This window comes from Lagenorhynchus albirostris, chromosome 14, assembly GCF_949774975.1.
Source record: "Lagenorhynchus albirostris chromosome 14, mLagAlb1.1, whole genome shotgun sequence".
Lineage (NCBI taxonomy): Eukaryota > Metazoa > Chordata > Mammalia > Artiodactyla > Delphinidae > Lagenorhynchus > Lagenorhynchus albirostris.
The window spans coordinates 63,318,593-63,337,853 of record NC_083108.1 but is presented as its reverse complement, the minus strand read 5'-3'; the positions used below and the strand labels follow the sequence as shown (position 1 = coordinate 63,337,853).

Sequence of the window (19,261 nt, the reverse complement as noted above, 5' to 3'; positions counted from 1 at the left end):
ACAGGTGGGCTTGGGCGTTGCACCCACACACACACACCTGGAGATAGGAGTATGTCGGCTCTCCGGGAGACCAAGCCATGTGCTGGGCTGGGGGCTGGGGTGTGGGCAAGACGCAGCCTTCCTCCCCCACCCCCTGGAGCTCCCAGACACCGCAGATAATTATGAGGTCATGTGATAAATGCTACCTATGCAGGGAGCCGTAGGCAGGGAGGATGCGGCGGCCAGGAGTGGGGCACTTATGACCTCTGAGCTCTGAGCTCCTCATCCAGGAGGGAGAGGCAGCTGCAGGCCCGGGTGCTGGACCATGGAGGTCATGGTGCTCACAGCAGCCTGTGCATGGCCGTCTCAGTGCATCTGCCCAACAACTATTTTAATGATCCCTGCTATCCAGATAGAAAACTGAAGGCAGGAAGAGGAGACCCTGGGCCATCAGGGCTGGGACTGAACTTGAACCTAGGGACTGTAGAGCCCATGCCCTTGGTTGCGCTGCCTCTGAGTTTGGGAATTAGACTTGGTCCACCAGGTGCCAGACTGGCTCTGCTGCTGGAAGTTTCCAGGTGTTAACAAGCTGCTAGCCCTGGAGGCCCATGTACTTGCCGGAGCTCCAGCCTCTGTCCTCACATCAAAGGTGGGTGCTGAGATGGTGAACCGCTACAAGGGCACCAGGGAGTGTCTGGGACACAGGGGGCTCTCTGCCTATGCCTGCAGTTGACCAGAGCTCACTTCCCACTACCACTGGGCCTCACCAGCCCCTTCACCAAACCCGAGTTCTCCTTCCGTCCCTTCAGTGTGGTCTGTGTGGCTCTGAGAGGTGGTGGCCAAATAGCCATAGGGTATGGGGAGCCCTGCTCTGTGGCCTCTGACAGTGGGCAGGGTGTTAGGCCAGGTCCCCCTGAAGCCGGTGCAGAAGGCATTCCAAGAAGGGCAATTGGGGCTTGACATTGGGAAGAACCTGCCAAACAACCAGTCTCACTGTCCTTAGAGGTAGTGAGTTCCCTGTCATGGCAGGTGTGCAAGCCGACCCTTCTGGGGTGATGGAGATGGGAGCTCAGAGGCCAAACATTTGAGATTCTGTGGTCCTCAAATTGATGAAGATGAACTTTTGTTCAGCCGACTGACCAGATGTCTCCTTGGTGCAGATACCAGGGGACACAAAATGTCTCGGATGATATTAGGTTTCCTGACTCCCGGTGGGCCCTGAGATCCTGGCCCAGCAGCTCTGGAGGATGGGTCAGATGCTGCTTGCGTCTGGACCTGCCTGCCTGGCTCACTCACTGTGAGGCTCCCAACTGCATTTTGGGATGTTGTGTCTTTTTTTCTGGCCGAGTCACGTGGCTTGTGGGATCCCAGTTCCCCACCAGGTTTTGAACCCAGGCCCCAGCAGTGAAAGCCCAGAATCCTAACCACAAGGCCACCAGGGAACGCCCAGGATGTTGTGTCTCTACCAGCCGGATGTGGCCCACCTGGGGCACAGGCTCAGCTGGCACTTCTGGGGGCTCAGACACAGCCACTCCCAGGACCTGACAGCAGGGTGGGGCACCACTGGTAGGAAGTGGTTTGCAGGTCTTTCCCCATTTCCTGGGTTGCTGTCCTGCTGGGTAGCTTTGGGTAAGTGCTTTTTCTACTTAGGGTGAGGTTTCCTGTGCCAGGAACACCCTGCTTGCCCCACAAGTGCTTTGTTTTTCCAGGCATAGAAGTGGGGCAGACCTGAACCTGTTAGAGCAGGAAAGTGGCCTCCAAGGCCTCTGTGGACCCACTTCTCAGAGTGGGGGATGGGCCAGGTGCCTGCCTCCCCGACCACTGGTCCAGGGCCTGAGCCTCCTGTCTGGCCAAGGCCCCCAAACTCTCTAGGTCGCTGGTGCCAGCACCACAGGGGTGATTAGCAGATGAAAGGTTTTGGGATGGTGGGGTGGGGCCCCCAGGCTGCCTTGGCAGCTCCCCTGGCTGGAGGCCGGCCTGACCCAGGGGAGCTCCTCCAGGAGCAGGGACACAGAGACCCAAGCTCAGCCAGCCCCCAGCCAACGCCCCATCAACACTCCCTTCTTCCCATGGCCCCTGCCCTCTGCCTGACTCCCAGAATGGCTGAGGAGCTAATGGTCACCCACCAGGGTCTTAATGAGTGAGCTGGGGTTAATGGGTTACCCAGCCCGGTGGCACATTCACCAGCCTCCCCGGGCTCTCTAAGTCCAGATGCACTGGCCTGGCCTTCAGGGTCTGAGCTCAGCCACTTCCTTTTCCAGCTTTGATGCCTCAGGGCTCAGGAAGGGTCAGGGCGGTCAAGAGTCTCCCTTGTACCCTCACTGCTGCGGAGATGCCCCAGGCTCAAATTGTTCCCTCTGCCTGGCTGGCCTCCACAGTCCGATCCCAGTGCTATCTGGATCCCCCCCCCCGCATAGTTTCTGCCCCTCCCTGGGGGTCCTGGGCTCCTCTTCCTCCTTGGTTGACTATACTATCCCATCTTCAGTCTGGCTGGGGGCTGCTTGAGAGAAGAATCTGAATGGGCCAGGGTCAGATGGGAGAGTGAGTGAATGAATGAATGATGGATGAATACGTGTAAGCAGCAGGCTGAGGTCCTTCTGAGCAGGACCTCAGAAGAATGGGCAGACTTGGGCCTGCCAGCCCTGTGGGGGTACCCACCCCATCCTGTTGGCTGGAGCAGGTGCGGGGGCGTGAGCAGATGGCCCCATCCTCCATCAGCCTGCCTCCTCAACCCCAGGAAGTTGAGGGATGAGGAAAGACTCCCCGGTTCATGTGACTCCTTTCTGTCCTGGTGACGGTGACCAGGGTCCTTGGAGTGACAGCCTGTGGACATCTGCAGCCCCGGGCGTGGGGGCGAGGGCATCCCCTGACCAGGAACTCTAGAGAAAGCGTCAGGCTTCTCAGGCCTGGCGGGGCCTCTGATGCTCACACACCCACCCCTGTTGGTGGAGGCATCTGGCTGTGCCCCAGCACTGTGGGACCTCTCTTTGGATATTGAACGTGGCCGGGAGTTCTCCTCCTCCCAGAGGACCCTTGGCCTAACTGGCCTCTGCCTGAAACCCAGCCTCATGTAGCCCTACCGAGGCCCTCAAAGCTCAGGTCTCTTATGCAGGGTTTGGGACCCCACTGGGCTTGAAGAGGCTACCTGCTGTCCCAGGTCACACAGCCCCAGGGACAGGACCAGGAACCAGTCCTCTTCCCACCTGGAAAGGTTCCTGTGCCTTTAAAGCCTCCCCCACTCAGGCCAGCAGGGGGAGGGAGGGGAGGAGCTGGGCACTGGGGACTCTGCTCTGTGCTGGAGTACAGAAGGAGGACCAGCCTTGCAGCCAGGTGAGCTGGGGCAGGATGGGCGTCTGGCTGTACCCCAGTGCTATGTGACCCTGAAGCTCAGCTCACCATCTCTGAGCTGCTGGACATCGTAGGAGTGGGGAGCTCAGGCTTGGGGCCTCTCGGGGGCATCTGGAGGACTGGGTTCCAGCCCCAGCTCTGTTATGTCCTGGCTGTGCTCTGGAGGAGTCCCCCGTCCTCTCTGAGCCTCAGTTTATACACCTGCGTCATGGGAGTGAGCTGCCCTTCAGGGTGATGGGGGTGGGGATTGTGTGGACGGATCCTGCAGAGGGGTCACACGGATGGGCAGAGCCTTAGGCCCTTGGTCTGACTGGGTCTGGGCTGGGAGCCTCTGTTTCTTTTCCAGTAAGTGGGTTTGAGGCTGCCTGACAAGGCTTTCTGGCTGACTGCTACAGTTGTGGGGTGGGTGGAGGAGGGTGGGGAAGTGGGCTTCTTGGATTGAGAGGGAGGAGGGCAGTGTGGAGAAACTGAGGCCCAGAAGGATGGGGCAGCCTGGGGTGGTGGTGGGGTCACTGGGGTGGCGGGTCTGGAGTGGAGGTGAGTGGTGATGGGGGCTGAGGTGCTGTGTCCTCGGGCCACATCTCTCGGGCTCTGGTTTGCTCTCATGGTGGGGGTGGGGCATGGCCGGTACAAGTACAAGGGGTGATTGCACAACTCCGGGGACGCCCGCCCCCTTGTGGTCATTGCAGGCATGTATAGCTATTTCGACAGGTTTCTGGCAGGTAGTGGTTATCAGGTCTTGGGGAAGGAGCCTCCCAAATCCAGTCTGGGTCATGGTAAGCTTCCTGCCCAGAGCTGTGTTCTCATACCTAGGGGACGTCACTCCTCACTGTGGGCATTGGTAGTAAGGAAGGTGAAAGGGTGCCTACCTGTCCATCCATGTGCCTCCAGGGCCAAGTCGCTTCTACCTAAGCCTCGGCTTCAGGCCTGTGAATGGGTTTGGGGCTGTGCCCAGTTTCGCCCCTGTGACTCTGGGGCTGGAGGATTAACAGAGAAACCCCACGGAGGGGGTGGTGCTGATGGCAGAGTCAGTATCTCTGGCTGGGTGAGGCTTGCATATTCCTGGGGGCAGAGAACTCACCACCTTTTGTGCCTAGGACAGGAGCCGTGGGGTCTGGAGGAGACCTCCAGCCCAGACCAACTGCCCCCAGGTCCCCTCTCTGCATGTGGGTGTGGGGGGCTGACTGGGACAGAATGTGACACACTTGATATGTGAGGAAGGGCTTTCTTTGTTCTGTACGTATGTATGCCTCAGTTGACGTGGCCTTTGAGACACCTTCGCTTTTGTCTCCCCTCCATAGAACCTGCAGCTGCAGCTGGGCTTCCTCCAACTTGCCTCAGCTCAGGGTTTTCCTGTTGAGGTCACCTGGGGGGTCTGGGTCATCCTCTGCCCACTCAGACCTTCTTTTTACCTTCCTGCCACTTCTGCCATGTCTCATGCCATCCCAGGCAGGGAGAAAACCATTGAGCAGGCTCAGGCATTGAGACAGAGCCCTGTGGCTCTCCACTGCAGACCCCTCCCAGCCGACTGAGCTGCAATGCAGCCATTCAGGCAGGACCAAATACCCTGATGTTCCTGGCTGATGTCCAGTCCTTGGGGACAGGTCTTGGGCCTTGGTCCCTGGATCCTGCCTTGTCCATCTTCTTAGTTACCCTGGTCTGCAGGGGAGGGGATGGTGTCTAGGGAAAGAGCTGTCATGGCACCCCCATCCCAGGGTCATGCTGGTTGAAGATTTCATGGTAGTGCATTGGTTCGGTTCCATGCCAAGCCCGCCCAAGGGCAGTTGAGTGATAGGACCAGGCCTGTTCTGGCTGTGTGACCCAGGGCAGGCAGCAATGTCTGGTCAGCCTCCACGTCTCCTACCTATCAAATGATGCAGCCTTGCGGGGTTATTGCGGATTAGATGGCACAGATGGGGGCTGTGGGGGCTCCTGGGCAGCTTCGGCACAGCGAGCTGGGGAGAGGGGGAGGGAGGCATGACTCAGGAAGTGGCTGAGCCTTCTCCTTGGCTGACGAAAGCCAAAGGGGGAGGGGGCAGTGTCCAAGTTCCCTGGGGCGGGTCTGCAGCTGCTCCTGGCTCTGGACTCCTTGGTGGGCTGGTCAGGGACATGCAGCAACTTGGGGCGGGTACGGGGTAGCCAGGTGTGCACTGGTGGGCTGTGTGACCTTGGACCCGCTCTGGCCGTCTCTGGGCCCTGCCTTTCCAGGCTGTTTAGGTCGTTCCTTGGGCCTGGGGCACTAATGTTCCTGGATAGGTGGTGGAACCTTCCAGACTTGAAGCCCTGGGCCGTGCCCCAGGGAGGTACCCTTGCCGTCCAGCTGTGGGGTGTGGTGAGCCTCTCAGGTCTGGGTTCTGCTCTGGTGCTGGTGACACCCCTGCTCCACGGCCTTAGGAACCATCTCTGGGACACCATGTCTGACCCTGGAGTTCAGATACTCTGAACAAGGACAGGGCAAGCCTGTGGGGGACACCCACCCTTCGGAGGGGCCTGAGTCCAGGAGGAGGGATGCCTTGTCTCTGTCGCCACACCTCGCCTTCCCCATTGGGGCCACAGCCCTTGCCTGCTGCCACCATCCAGGGGACCGCAAGGGTCACTGCTGACAGCACCTCGTACCTCCAGGGCCCTCCCAGGGCTGCGTGAACTCTAGTCACTTGGCAATAGGCCGAGTCCCTGTGCCTCCTTGTTGCCGTGACATGACAGCAGCCTCCGGCCACCCTCCGGCCATCCTCCCTGCCAGGCCAGACCTCTCTTTGAGGACCGCCCGCTCTCCACCTATTCTGACACACACAGGGATTCTAGGTGCCCCCCCCTGCAAGCCTCTCCCCGTCTCCCCCCGCACCCCTCCCACCCCCATCCCCCACCCCCTGGACTACGTGAGCATGTGAGTTCCTCTGGCCCCTCCTGCTCCTTTCCTGCCTCTGCTCCTCCTGGGAGGAGCCCACCCCCACCCCAGATCCCAGCCCAGCTCTGAGGCCCCCAGAGGAGCTCTGCCCAGGCAGGGCTGCAGGCGTGGCTCTGGGCAGCTCCTGGGAGTGGGGGGGCCTGGCCTACACTGTGGCCAAGACCTTCCCAGGCAGACAAATCTGCCTCTTCCTCCCCAGCCAGTGTCCCAGCCCAGAGCTGTCTTCTGAGGAACAGGGGCTGTCCCGGGCCCCCGCTGCCCTCAGGCCTCAGGTAAGCCCACCGGGCTGGGGAGGAGCAGGGTCGCTATTGGAGGTCAAGCACCCGCTCTCTGGCCTCAGTTTCCCTTCCTGACACTGATTTGGGTGAGAGCCAGTCCTCTGGGCTTGGACGTTGTTTTAGTGAGGCTGAGAAAAACGTGTGTGGGGGATGGGAAACAGAAGCACAGTCACCCGGCAGGGTGTCTTCCGCAGGGCTGGGATGGCTGCCTATGGGGGGCTGAGTCAGACCTCCCTACTGCCCTGCCCAGGGAGAAGGGGATGGGTCAGTGCGGCCCACCCCTCCCCCCACTCCCTGGCAGACAGAGCCTCACAGGGTACCCCCTGCCCTTTGGGGAGCCCACTTGGGCCCTTGGGTGGAAGGATGCGCAAGCAGATGGTTGGTGGGGGGCTGGAGTGTGGACCTCAGGAGGTCTTGGCTGGCTTGTCTAGGGGCCTGAGGGTGGAGAGGAGGACCTAGAGTTGTGGGGGTGGGGTCTCAGCGGATGGTCCCAAGCCCAGGAGAAATGAGGCCATGCCCTCAAGCTGCCCAGCGTGGCCTGACCCAGTGGACAGGACTGGGGGTCCTCCTTGACGGGTGGGGCTGTGCCTGTGCTGGGGAGGGGGACACCGGCTCCTGTCTTGCCCCGCCCACCCCACCTCATATAATGGGAAAGTTCTAGGTCTGGAACAGATGCCTCAGGTTGCTGGCCCAGCTCCTGAGGTCCCGCAGACCTCCCAGCACAGCTGCCTCTATCAGGAACCCTGACCTGGCCCCCTGCCAGGGCCCGGGGTACGCCCTGAGAGCTGTTAGGCCTGGCAGAGGGCATGGCCTGTCCTCAGGCCAGTGGTGGTGGCAGAACCTGGCTGGCTCTTTGGAGAGAGCCTTGCCTTCTGACCGCTCTTCCAAGGACTGAAGAGCAGGCAGTGCTGGTGGGGGATGGGAGGGTGTCCAGCGAGAAACGGTGGTGCCTAGATTCGGTCAAGGTGGTCAAGACAGAGAGGAGGCTGGCTTGGACCCTGCTGGGGGTGTGGAGTGGTAGTCAGCTGTGTGACCGCCCCCTGAGCTTGGGGAGGAGAAAGCCCTTCTGTGCTGGGGTCTGGGCCCCCACGTTGGGTGGGACTCCATTCCTAGACCAGCTCTAGGAGACCCTGTGAATAGGGACAGGGTAGCCAGAGGGGTCCCAGCCCTGGGCTCTCCAGCAGACATCGCCCTTTGGAGGGAACTGAGTCCGGGAGAGGACGCACCCTGCCTCTGTCACCACACCTCTCCTCCCCCGTTGGGGTCACACCCCTCGCCTGCTGCCATTGCCACGGGGACCCCAAGGATTACTTCCATCCCTCCCTCACAGCCTGGCAGGAAGTCAACAGGGAAATAAACGGTGAGTGGAGGCTGACCAGCTCCCCTCTGCCATACACAGACCTCCAGGCCCTGCCAACATAGCCAACACTTACCTAACACTTCATGCTTTCCAACCCACTTCATCTTCACAATACTCCCAGCAGGCCCTTCTGTCATTCCACTGGACAGATGGTCAGATGGTCAGTGACTTGCCCAAGGTCCCACACAGGTGAGACGGGGCAGGCTGGCCCCAGAGCCCATGCTCCATCCCCTCGGCTGGCACACTGGCCCTCACCCCTTGGTCACATGACAGCTCCCTGCCCTGCTCTGTGCAACACCCGTGCTGTGCAGGAGAGAAATGCACTGTGGGGACGGAATATTCACCAACATGGGAGTGGCTGACGGAGTTCATCAGAGGCAGGGACACCTCACGTTGCTCCCCGGAGGGCCAGGCCCAGCCCGCGTCAGAGACACCTGCTCCATTTTCAGGAGAACAAGCAGACTGCGTGGTGCGGGAGTCTCCCTGGAGCAGATTCTGCGGCCGCAGGCTCCTGCAGAGCGTGAAGGAGACCTCAGTTATTTCTCCGGCCTGTTCAGCCCAAACCGTCTTTTGTGGCCACCTCCTTGGGAGGCTCAGGGCTCCCACCCGCCGAGGAAGGTAGGCTCTGGTCCCACGGTGGCTCATCTGATAATTTCAGGAGACTGTGGGTGCCCCCTTTGAGGACACAACAAAAGCTGAACCCCACGCTCTGTGGCAGGTCACTCTGGGGACCCTAGAACAGTGCCGGGAAGGAATCAGGCCAGGCCTGTGCCTCCCGGAGTGACTGCAGGATCAGGGGCTCCTCTCTGGAAGTGAAATCCGGGGGGCTCCCTGCTGGAGATGGGGTCCTTACTGGGAGGGGGCCCCGAGGATAAGCAGGAGGATTTGGGGGGGCAGAGGTAGGACCAGGAGCTTCTGGCAGAGGGAGTGGCTTGAGCAAAAATCTGGGGACTGGGTGGCCCATGCATTCTGGGGGCCGGAAGGAGACACGAGGACATATGTCTGAGGCTCAACTTTGTGCTGTGCCCTGTGGGACGATGATGCGCCCAAGGCCAGGTCAGCAGTGGCCCCCTGACCTTCTACCCTTCCATCCCCCGTGCCCGCAGAGCCATGAAGAAGCGGTCCATGCTGCTGGCCCTGGTGGCCGTGGTCCTAATGCTCCTTATCATTGGCCTCTGCGTCTGGCTGCCTGAGACCTTCAAGCCCCACAGCCACGTGTACCCCAGAGCTGCCGTGGCCGCGGATGCCAAGCGCTGTTCAGAGATCGGGAGGTGAGTGGGGCAGGGTGTGGGGACACAGGCCCTGGAAGACAGCCACCGTAAGTGGACCTGGGCAAGACCCTCGCCTCTCTGGGACTCAGTTTCCCCACTGGTAAACGGGCTGCCTGGATGAGGGGTGTTCGGTGTGCATGGAGCTGCCTATCCTGTCCCTGGACCTTCTCAGCAGCTTCTGGTCAGGGGAGAAGGGGACACAGGCCCTGAGAGCAGGGTGTGGGTCTCCCAGTGTCCAGCTGAGCCCTTTTCTCAGTTCAAGGGTGTCTGTCTCTTCAGATAAACTCTGCTGTTTTATTTTTAGACCCCTAGCTCACATGTACAAAGATCAGTTCTCACTTAAAAACTTAAACAGAAAAAAGATGTTATTAATAAAAAGTAACAATTTCCCCTTTTTTTCCGATTATAAGTCACGTACATCTGTTTGCTTGAAAAAGAGGAACATTTAAGCCCGTTGGTTTTAGAATACAACAGTCTTTTACATTAAAAAATCAAAAACTATGGGCTCCTCTCCATCCTCCTTTGGGCAGTGTGGCCAGGCGGTGGGGAGGCGTGTGGAGGGGTGCGCATCTCGGAGGGTAGAGAGCCCGCCGGCTCTCACTCCCGGCACGTGCCACTGGCAGGGATGCATTGCTGGACGGCGGCTCAGCGGTGGATGCTGCCATCGCGGCCCTGCTGTGCGTGGGGCTCATGAACGCACACAGCATGGGCATCGGGGGTGGCCTGTTTCTCACCATCTACAACAGCACCACACGTGAGTGGCTGGCAGGGTGGGAGGTGAATGGCGGGGCTGCCTGCCTCAGGCTGCACTTGGGCTGGGCAGGCAGAGCTGGGCAACTCCTAGGTTCACACAAGTGAGGGGCTGGTGTTGGTCCGGACTGCCCACATGCTTCTTCTTCCAGGAAAGGCTGAGGTCATCAATGCTCGAGAGGTGGCCCCTCAGCTGGCCTCTGCCGGCATGTTCAACAGCTCAGAGCAGTCGGAGGAAGGTGAGTGCAGGCTCGGTGTGGGTGCAGGGGCAGGACGAGCTGCTGGAAGGCATGAGCACACCCCCACACCCTCCATATTCCCCCCATCCCATCTGGGGCTGGGAGTGGCTCTGGCAGTCCCCTCCCATCCCTTCCTGGCCCCACAAAACCCTCCATAATGATTGGTCAAGCCCATCATCACAGAGGGTAAAGAGAGCTTCTGTTATTTCTGCTCAGGTCCCTCCAGGGCCACCCGGAGCTAGAACACGGAGAGAGTGATTACTATTACAACAGCTTGCATGTGCTGGGGTCCTGGGGCCAGCACTCTGCTCAGCCCTTTTCACCGATGAGCCCCTTGAATCCTCCCTGTACGCTTGGCAGGGGTAGCGTGGTGTTGATTTCCATTTTACAGGTGGGGATGCTGAGGCCCAGAGAGGTCATGTAAACTGATTAAGGTCACACAGCTGGATGGTGGTAAAGCTGGGATTGAACCCAGGCTATCTAAACCCTGGGTTTTTAAAGGGCATCCAAGTCATTCATTCGTTCGTTCTTTTGTTCATCGGTGGGGATAGCTCTCTAGAGTATGGGAAGGAGTCTCTTTTTTCTAACCTGTCCTTAAGCCAAGAAGGAAATCCCTGCAACTCCCCAGGCAGCCAAGGGAAATCAATGGCCACCAGGGGGCGCCCCTGCAAGGACCCCAGTGGATTGCAGGATGAGGTTGGAGGGAAGGAGGTGTGGGGATTAAAGGCCATAGTGGGTCTGAACCCCTCCTGCAGGCTTTGCAGGACCCCTCCTGCAGGTGGAGCCCTGTGTAGGGTGCTGAGAGCAGTCGTTTTGGAATCCCCTCCAACAGTCTTTGAATTTTTACCCATTGGGAAACTCAGTGTAGAAATGAAATCATTCAGAGTGTGAGATTGTGGGAATCTTACAGACTTAGCATCTTTGGATGCTTGGAATTCACATATTTAACTAGAGCTTGTTGGGCACCTCCTACAGCATCAGGGGTTGTTCCCTAAGCCAGTAGAAACAAAGGTAACAGGTGAAATGCACATTCCAGGTGGAACAGGGAGAGATAACACACATGGGTGTGCCATGTGCCACAGCACTGCCTGGGAAGCAGAGGTGGGAAGGGTTGGAGGGCTTGTGGGTTCATCAGGTGCCCTGGTCAGGGCATGTGAGCAAAGACCCAGAGGCTGGGGCTGGGGGCAGCCGTGGGGGTGTCTGGGGGAAAGAGGAGGACACAGGGTCAGGTAGAACCGCCCAGGTCATGTTGGACCTCATGGGTCATCATGTCTGAGTGAGGTAAAGGTGTTCCCTGAGTCGAAAGGGGGACCTGGGTGGATCTGGCCGCTTTCTGATGGGACCCCCTCAGGCTGCTGTGAAAGAGGAGGAGCAAGTTACCTGCCCATCAGGTGGCCCATCAGGATGTCACGGTGATAACCAGGGAGAGATGAAGTTGGCGGCTGGTGGCTGGGCCGAGCACACTTGGAGGGCGGAGCTGCAGATTTGCTGATGGGTTGGGTGTGACGCTCACCCAGGAGTCTCGGGTGAGTTGGGGTCTCAGGTCTGCACCTGGAAGGACAGGGTGGCCCTTACAGAGACCAGCAAGGTGTTAAGTTTGAGAAGCCTTTTTCAAGTGGGCAGGTGCATCCTCAGATCTGGCCATCAGGGGAGCAGGCCGAAGAGTCAGTTTGGGAGTTGTCAGCGTGTAATGGACCCTGCAGCCTGACATGGAGGAGGGCACCAAGCGTTGGTGCAGACAGAGGAGAGGGCAGGGAGATGCAGAAGTGACGCAGGAAGAGAGAGTGATGGGCCAGGTAAGATGAGAAAGAGGCCCTGCGATGGCAGCGTGGGGGTCACTGGTGACCTTGGTGAGAGTGTGGCATGAGAGCCTGATTGACCAAGGTCAGGGCAGCACTTATATAAGGGGGAGGAATTGTGTGCTGGGTGTCAAACCTTCCAGGATGTGCCAATGTCGTAACAACCCGGCTCTTGGAACCTCGTGCCCCACTCAGGGTGGGAGAGGCAGCTCGAGAGCTGCAGCCGCCAAGCCTGGGAGTGCCCCCCTACCCTGCATCTCAGGGTTGAGAGCAGGAGGGTGCCTGGGAGCCGAGGCTGTGGCTGAAACTTTCTGGGTCAGTGCTGGCTTTAGGGTGTGGCAGGGGCAGTGAGGCCTAGTGGGGAACCAGGGTCCAGGGCTCTGTTTCCAGGGGAATCATGGCTCCTCAAAGGACAGTGCTGGGAAACAAAACTCTTTATGGTCAGATGGGGAAACCGAGACCCAGAGAGGGGACAGGGCAGGGGTTTGGGCTCAGGTCCCAGTTGGGACAATGGAAGAGAGGAAGAGAGAGGCCCTTGCTTTGGGACCAGCCCGGCCTTGAGAGTGGCCTGGGCTTGCACTGGGGGCTTTGGCGGGTTTTGGAGAAACACTTGAGTCTTATGGGATGAGGGGCCTCGTGGCCCAGGAGGCTCAAACGGAGAGATGGTGAGGTCTGGCTTCCTTATACTCTCGCTGTGCAACCGTGGGCCTGGCACGGGATTTCAGACACGGTGGCACCTGCGGAGACAGGCATCCAGGCCTGGGACAGCGGAACCCAGCCCACGTGCTACCGCCCCTCCCTCCTGTGCCCTCATCAGACAGCTGAGCTGAGCCACACTCATGCCTGCTGAGTCCAGATGTGACCTCAAAAATCTATGTCCTTCCTGAGCCTCACTGGTCCCACCTGGGGATGTGCCTGGAACATCCCCCGTGTGGAGCCACTAGCTGTGTCCCTGTCTTCGCAGGTGGGCTGTCGGTGGCGGTTCCAGGCGAGATCCGCGGCTATGAGCTGGCACACCAGCGGCACGGGCGGCTGCCCTGGGCTCGCCTCTTCCAGCCCAGCATCCAGCTGGCCCGCCAGGGCTTCCCTGTGGGGAAGAGCTTGGCGGGAGCCCTGCAGAGAAGCCAGGCTGCTATCCAGCGGCACCCTGAGCTGTGGCACGTCTGTGGTCCCTACTGGTGGGCGAGAGCGGGTGGCACTTTAAGGAACCTGCACTGAACGAGGGACCAAAGCCCTGCCTGTTCTGAGCCTGGGGGTGGGGTCCCGGCCCCACCTGGGCTGGATTCTGTGGACAGGGGCACCCCATCCTTTGTTCTCTTGTGTGTGTGTGTGAGTGGGGTGGCTGAGTCCGCCCCACCTGCCTGCCTCACGGGAGCCCCCTCTGCCCCAGCGAGGTGTTCTGCCGGGATGGGAAGGTGCTGCGGGAGGGGGACCGAGTGACCATGCCTCGGCTGGCCGACACCTACGAGACGCTGGCCTCGGAGGGCGCTCAGGCTTTCTACAACGGGAGCCTCACGGCCCAGATTGTCAAGGACATCCAGGAGGCCGGTGAGCGGGCGACCTCAGGGGCCTGGGGCCAGGAACTCCACAGTGGGAACACTGAGCCTGGGGTCCTTGGGTCCTACCTGGCCTGGACACTGGGCCCTCAGGGAGTGTCTGGCAGGGGAGGGTCACAGATGTGTCTGCAGTTAATGACAGGCCACACGGATCCACAGCTCCTGGTTAAGTCAAAGCTGAGAGAAACCCTGCAGTCCAGGAGAGAAAACCCTGGTGGGGGGAATGCAGGTGTAGGCAGGAGCCAGGGTTGGGGAAGTGCTAAAGTACAGACCCTGGAGGACTTCCTGGAGGAGGTGGTGCCTGAGCCACAGGTGAGGTTGGACTTTGTAAGCAGAGAGAACAGTTTGAGGCCTGGAGAGAAGGCTTTTATTTCTCCAGGAGGATCACAGGGGATGAGGGTGGGCTTGGTGAGCGAGGCATGGGAGGAGCTGCATGCAGGGCCTGCGGTTGGGAACTTGTGGGCAGGTTCTTATAGGTTCAGGAGCCCCATGCTGCCTCTCCCTCACCGAGCCATGGCCTCTTCATGTTAGTTTTTCCAGTGTGTCAGGGAGGAGGGTGATTAGCATGTTGACCTTTACCACTGACATCGGAAATTAGCCTGTAAATACTTGGTATGTCTGGAGCCATTTCCCTAGAGATTAAGAGCTTCCCTCCACCCACCCAACGGGGGGGGGGGGGGGGGGCGGGCGGAGGTAGGGGACGGGGGGATGGGAGCAGATATCTCCCACTTAGAGAAGATCCTCTGGCCGCCAAGAGGACAGACGACAGACCCAGAGGCCAGTGGGGCAGCAGGTGGAGGGCGCTGGCCTGGACCTGGCCAGGGGAAGGTGGCACCGTCAGGGAGGTCCGGGGATAGACAGGGCTCCCCGCTTGATGGCCCCCCAGAAGTGTGCCCCATCTCCATGTCACCCCATGCAGGGGGCATCGTGACGGCCGAGGACCTGAACAACTACCGCGCAGAGCTGATCGAGCACCCACTCCGCATCAGCCTCGGGGACGCCCAGCTCTATGTGCCCAGTGCCCCGCTCAGCGGGCCAGTGCTGGCCCTCATCCTCAACATCCTCAAAGGTCAGCTGCCCTCCGCGGCCCTGCAGAGCAGCGTCCTGGGGGTGGGCACAGCCGTGTGAGGTCTCGGGATCACGGGGTGGCTCTCAGTGCCAGAGTTCATGCTGGGCGGCCTGGTCCAAAGGGCACATCTGGTAAATCTGAGTGGGCATCTGTGACCCCGTGGACTGGGTAGCCCTGTGGCTGACATGTGAGGCCCAGACCTGGGGGACCCTTGCTTCCTTCCATCCTCCCCCGCCTCCCAAGCAGCCACTGCTGTTGGTTATTAAACATCCCCCTTCTCAAGGTGAACCAGGTGGGTCAGGGAGGCATGGACCACCCCCTTTCCAGGGCACTCAGCTGTCCTGGCTGAGCTGGGATGTCCTGGGGCCACCGGGACCACCAACCTGCCTGGCTCTGCCCAACCAGGGTACAACTTCTCCCGGGAGAGCGTGGAGACACCTGAGCAGAAGGGCCTGACCTACCACCGCATAGTGGAGGCCTTCCGGTTTGCCTACGCCAAGAGGACCCTGCTTGGGGACCCCAAGTTTGTCAATGTGACTGAGGTAAAGGGCAGGGGCTGGCCTTCGATGGGTGGGGGGCCTACCATGGAGATGCCAGGAGGGCTCCCCGGGCCACCCCAGCCTCACTCAGCCTTTATTCATCTATTTCTGCCACTGACTTGCCCTCGGGCCTACTGTGTGCTAGGATGGACTGTTGACCCTGAGTCCTAGCCTCTGCCCCACGGAGCTCACAGGGTGGGAGAGACAGACTTGTCAGTGAGTGGTAGTGCCCTCCTCTGCCACGGTCCAACCTCGGGGACTTTGCATGTGCTGTGTCCTTGGCCTGGAAGGCTCTGGAGTGGTCAGTGCCGAGGTGAGGAATGCACAGGGGCATCACAGCCCTCAGGGTGGAGGAGGGTGGATTCAGGGAGGGGACCAGTGTTCCGGGTGGGCAGAGGCCCCAGCCACATGCTCCCTGGTCACACCCAGGAGCTAACTTCCCAGATCCCCACCCAGGCCCTGCACTGCCCGACCCACCCACTCGCCAGGTGCCCCGGCTCCAGGCTGGACTTCCACCTCCACCCCGATCACATCCCTCATTACCTACTTGGGTACCCCCCTCCCCGCAAGGTGGACCCGCAGACCCCCTCACACTGACCTGTGACCTCCCGCAGCTGCTCAGCAGCCCCTCTTCTCTTACCTGGGGATGATTTTGCACTCACTGCTCCCCACATCAGCACCTGGCATCCCTGAGGTGGTGGAAGCCAGTGCATCGTGCCCCTCTTTGCCCTCCCTCCTGGCTGAGACTGGCCTTCTGCTCATCCACTCTCTGACTCTGCACGCCCTTCCTACACTGCTGCTCTCCCTCCTGGGTTCCCAGTCTGCCCTTTCTGATGGGTCATTTCCGAAAGAAGTGTATGGTTGTGGGTCCAGAACCCTCCAGCTGCTTCCCCGTCCCTCTGCTCCCCATTGGGGCAAACTTGGCCACCACCTCCTCTCTGGAGCCCTCTCCCCTGGTGCCCGCCCTTCCTCCCTCCCTCCATACCTGCGCTGCCAGGTCCTGAGACCAGCCTCCGTTTCCCCTTCGGTCCACTCTCTGCAGCATCTCACCACGTTCACCAGCACCTCCCTCCCTTGACTTTTTAATTTGCAAGGTTATGGACATTTCGACACATTTCCTTCCTCTCTCCCCATCTCCATCCGTTTCCCCCTTGCTCTCCCTGTTTTTTCCTTTTTAGATGTCTGGTCGGCTTTTTCCCAAGGGTCCCATCCGTGTCTTGAGGCCCCCAGCCTGTCAAGCTCACACCTGCTGTTGCTGTCACGTCTGCCATCTCTTAGCCTCAATGGACCCCCTGGGCTGTTTTGTTGATTTTAAGGCCCAGGGCAGTTGTCTTTTAGGATGTCCCAATTCCTGGATTCAACCCTGTTTCCTTGGAAGTAGATTCAGGCTGAACGTTCTCCCCTTGGATTAGTCACTTAATTCATGGGTGTTGCTGGAACCTTCTGGAGGCATTTCCTCTGCTCAGCCTCCTGCGCCCTGCCTTGCCCATGAACTCAACACATCAGGTGTGGCCCATCACCCACCTGAGACAGATTCTTCAGGGTCCGACGAGCTCCTTTCCCAAAGCAGGCTCCCAACCTGCCCCAGTTAGCGGCCACTATAGACTGAAGACTTGGGGCCTTTCTCCGTTCCTCTTTTCCACCTGGTGAGCCCCCAGCAACTCTCACCTGGTGGATATCATAGCCTCCCGGTTGGGTTTCACCCCCACACAGCTGCCAGAGGGATAACACCCATCACTCCTCTGCCCTAAGCACAGGTGGCTTTGAAGTCCTTTTAGGGCTTGTAAGGACGTATGGGATCAGCCCTTGCTGGCATCTTCAGCCTCTTCTCTCCCTAACCCCATTCACTGTCTACCTGTCACTCACAGGCCTGCCTCAGGGCCTTTGCATTACCATTCAGGTGGCTTTTTCAGATATTACCTTCTCTGAGAAGCCCTCCCTGACCACTCTGCTCCCACCCCATCACACTCAACCCCCCTCACCTGGCTTGTTCTTTCCAGCACATCCCTGCCTGCCTTTGTCTTCCCTGCTGTGAGGGTGGGGACCTGCGTGTCTGTTCCCTGCTGATCCCCCAGTGCTGGGCATGAAGTTACAAGCTCCCTGAATGAATGAATGATTGGATGCAATGAAAGTGGAGACTCCGAGGACGGACAGACATTCAGAGTTGCTGGACAGCAACAGAGACAGAGGCTGGGGAGAGGGGGTCAGACGGGCCACGTGAGATTTTGGGTGCAAGAGGGTTATGGTCAGAGCCATGGCTGGGGGCTTCCTGAGAGCTGCTCGCACAAGCCCATCCCCCTCCCCACCTCCCTCACCTCCTCAGGCCAGCTCTGGGGTCTCGGCAGGTGGTCCGCAACATGAGCTCCGAGTTCTTCGCTGCCCAGCTCCGGGCCCGGATCTCCGATGACACCACTCACCCGGCCTCTTACTATGAGCCCGAGTTCTACACGCCGGATGACGGGGGCACCGCCCACCTGTCCGTGGTCTCAGAGGATGGCAGTGCTGTGTCGGCCACCAGCACCATCAACCTCTAGTAGGGCTGCTGGGTGGCCGGGTGGGCCGGGGCTGCCTGCGTGTCCTAGAAGGGGGGCTCCACATTGGTAGAGTGCTTGCCCCCAGCTCCCCAGGGAGCGTGTTGGCACTTTGGTGGGCACGTGGGGCTGGTGGGACGGGGCAGGGGTGGGCACAGCTCTCTGACCCAGCTGGTCTGCAGCTTCGGTTCCAAGGTGCTGTCACGGGCCAATGGGATCCTGTTCAACGATGAGATGGATGACTTCAGCTCCCCCAACATCATCAACAAGTTCGGGGTGCCCCCCTCACCGGCCAACTTCATCACGCCAGGTGTGGGCACAGGGCTTGGGTGGGGAGGGGGCTGGTGTCCCAGCAGGCAGCTGACCAGCTCCTCTGTCCCCTCCCTCCCACCGGCCGGCTGCAGGGAAACAGCCGCTCTCGTCCATGTGCCCGGCGATCATCGTGGGTCAGGACGGCCAGGTCCGCATGGTGGTGGGTGCCTCTGGGGGCACGCAGATCACCACGTCCACTGCACTGGTATGTGCCACCTGCCTGTGCCCCCAGCCCCTTGCCCGCTGGGCTACACTGACCCCATCCCCTCATCCGCAGGCCATCATCCACAGCCTGTGGTTCGGCTACGATGTGAAGCAGGCAGTGGAGGAGCCCCGGCTGCACAACCAGCTTTTGCCCAACACCACGACGCTGGAGAAAGACATTGACCAGGTTGGGGGGGTGGTGCTGAGTCACAGTGGGGGCCCCTGGGAATCCTGGAACAGGGCCTGGATCTCCTGTGTCATTGCGGAGTGGACGATGGCTGCTGTCTTCTGCCTGGGGCAGATGACCCTCATGCCCGCTGCCTGGGCCACTTTGCACCCCATGCTCTGAGGGCCAGGCCACCTGCTCCGATGAGACCCAGTCGGCCCAGCTGCCCCCAACTTGCTCTTCGTGGCCACTCAGACAGAAATGGCGCCACCGGTGTCTTTGGAAGCCATGCCCACACAGGCGTGGTTCAGATGGTGTCTTGGGCCCCCGTTGAGGCCTCCCTCTCCCTCCCACCCCCAGGCAGTGGCTGCAGCCCTGAAGACCCGGCACCACCACACCGAGGTCACTTCTACCTTCATTGCTGTGGTACAGGCCATTGTCCGCACAGCTGGTGGCTGGGCGGCTGCCTCAGACTCCAGGAAAGGCGGGGAGCCTGCGGGCTACTGAGTACTCAGGCAGGCAAGGTGGACCAGCAGCCCAGGGATGAGATGTCCGCTGGGGGTGGGGGGCTGGGAGTGGGACTTTGGGGGACATGCTTCCCCTGTGAGCGGCAAAGCAGTGCAATAAATGGGGGCTGCAGTGCCAGGCTCTGGGCGGTCTTGCCGGCCAGCTCCCAATTCCCTGGGCCTCAGCATCCTGTGTGAAGTGGGACCACCTGGCAGGGAAGGATGGAGAGAAGGGATTCAGAGGTCTGGACAGCTCAGGCACTGGAGCCAGCCTCAGCATTTTCACTGGAACGGGGCGGGAGTTGGGGGTGCAGGGCTGGGGTGGGGGCCCAGGGTGGGCCATGCCAAGCACTGTTCTTCCTCACCCTGAGCCCCACGACGAGAGCCAGGCCACTTCTTCCCTGGGCTGGGCAGCAGCACTTCCCAGTGTGAGCCACCAGGGGGCGCAT

The 19,261-nt window shown here is 60.2% G+C and overlaps 1 protein-coding gene across 14 annotated transcripts in view; it reads left to right on the top strand.

Annotated features, from left to right (window-relative positions):
• GGT1 (gamma-glutamyltransferase 1) overlaps positions 1 to 19,073 on the top strand; it is a 32,777-nt gene extending 13,704 nt beyond the window's left edge. For 2 of the 14 annotated variants that reach the window (XM_060121663.1, XM_060121664.1), the window contains exons 2-13: positions 8,320 to 8,488; positions 8,977 to 9,141; positions 9,765 to 9,895; positions 10,044 to 10,130; positions 12,894 to 13,107; positions 13,320 to 13,477; positions 14,405 to 14,554; positions 14,960 to 15,096; positions 17,439 to 17,626; positions 17,807 to 17,934; positions 18,029 to 18,327; positions 18,667 to 18,842. In XM_060121663.1, the coding sequence (XP_059977646.1) occupies positions 8,981 to 9,141; positions 9,765 to 9,895; positions 10,044 to 10,130; positions 12,894 to 13,107; positions 13,320 to 13,477; positions 14,405 to 14,554; positions 14,960 to 15,096; positions 17,439 to 17,626; positions 17,807 to 17,934; positions 18,029 to 18,327; positions 18,667 to 18,813 (1,800 nt within the window). In that variant the 5' untranslated portion in view covers positions 8,320 to 8,488; positions 8,977 to 8,980 and the 3' untranslated portion in view covers positions 18,814 to 18,842. Of the gene's footprint in view, positions 1 to 1,587; positions 1,609 to 3,291; positions 3,310 to 6,431; positions 6,505 to 8,319; positions 8,489 to 8,976; positions 9,142 to 9,764; positions 9,896 to 10,043; positions 10,131 to 11,391; positions 11,927 to 12,893; positions 13,108 to 13,319; positions 13,478 to 14,404; positions 14,555 to 14,959; positions 15,097 to 15,265; positions 15,407 to 17,416; positions 17,627 to 17,806; positions 17,935 to 18,028 lie in introns of those variants that run through there. The other 12 variants (XM_060121670.1, XM_060121669.1, XM_060121665.1 and 9 more) reach the window with 12 other exon arrangements.
• The last annotated feature ends 188 nt before the right edge of the window (positions 19,074 to 19,261 follow it).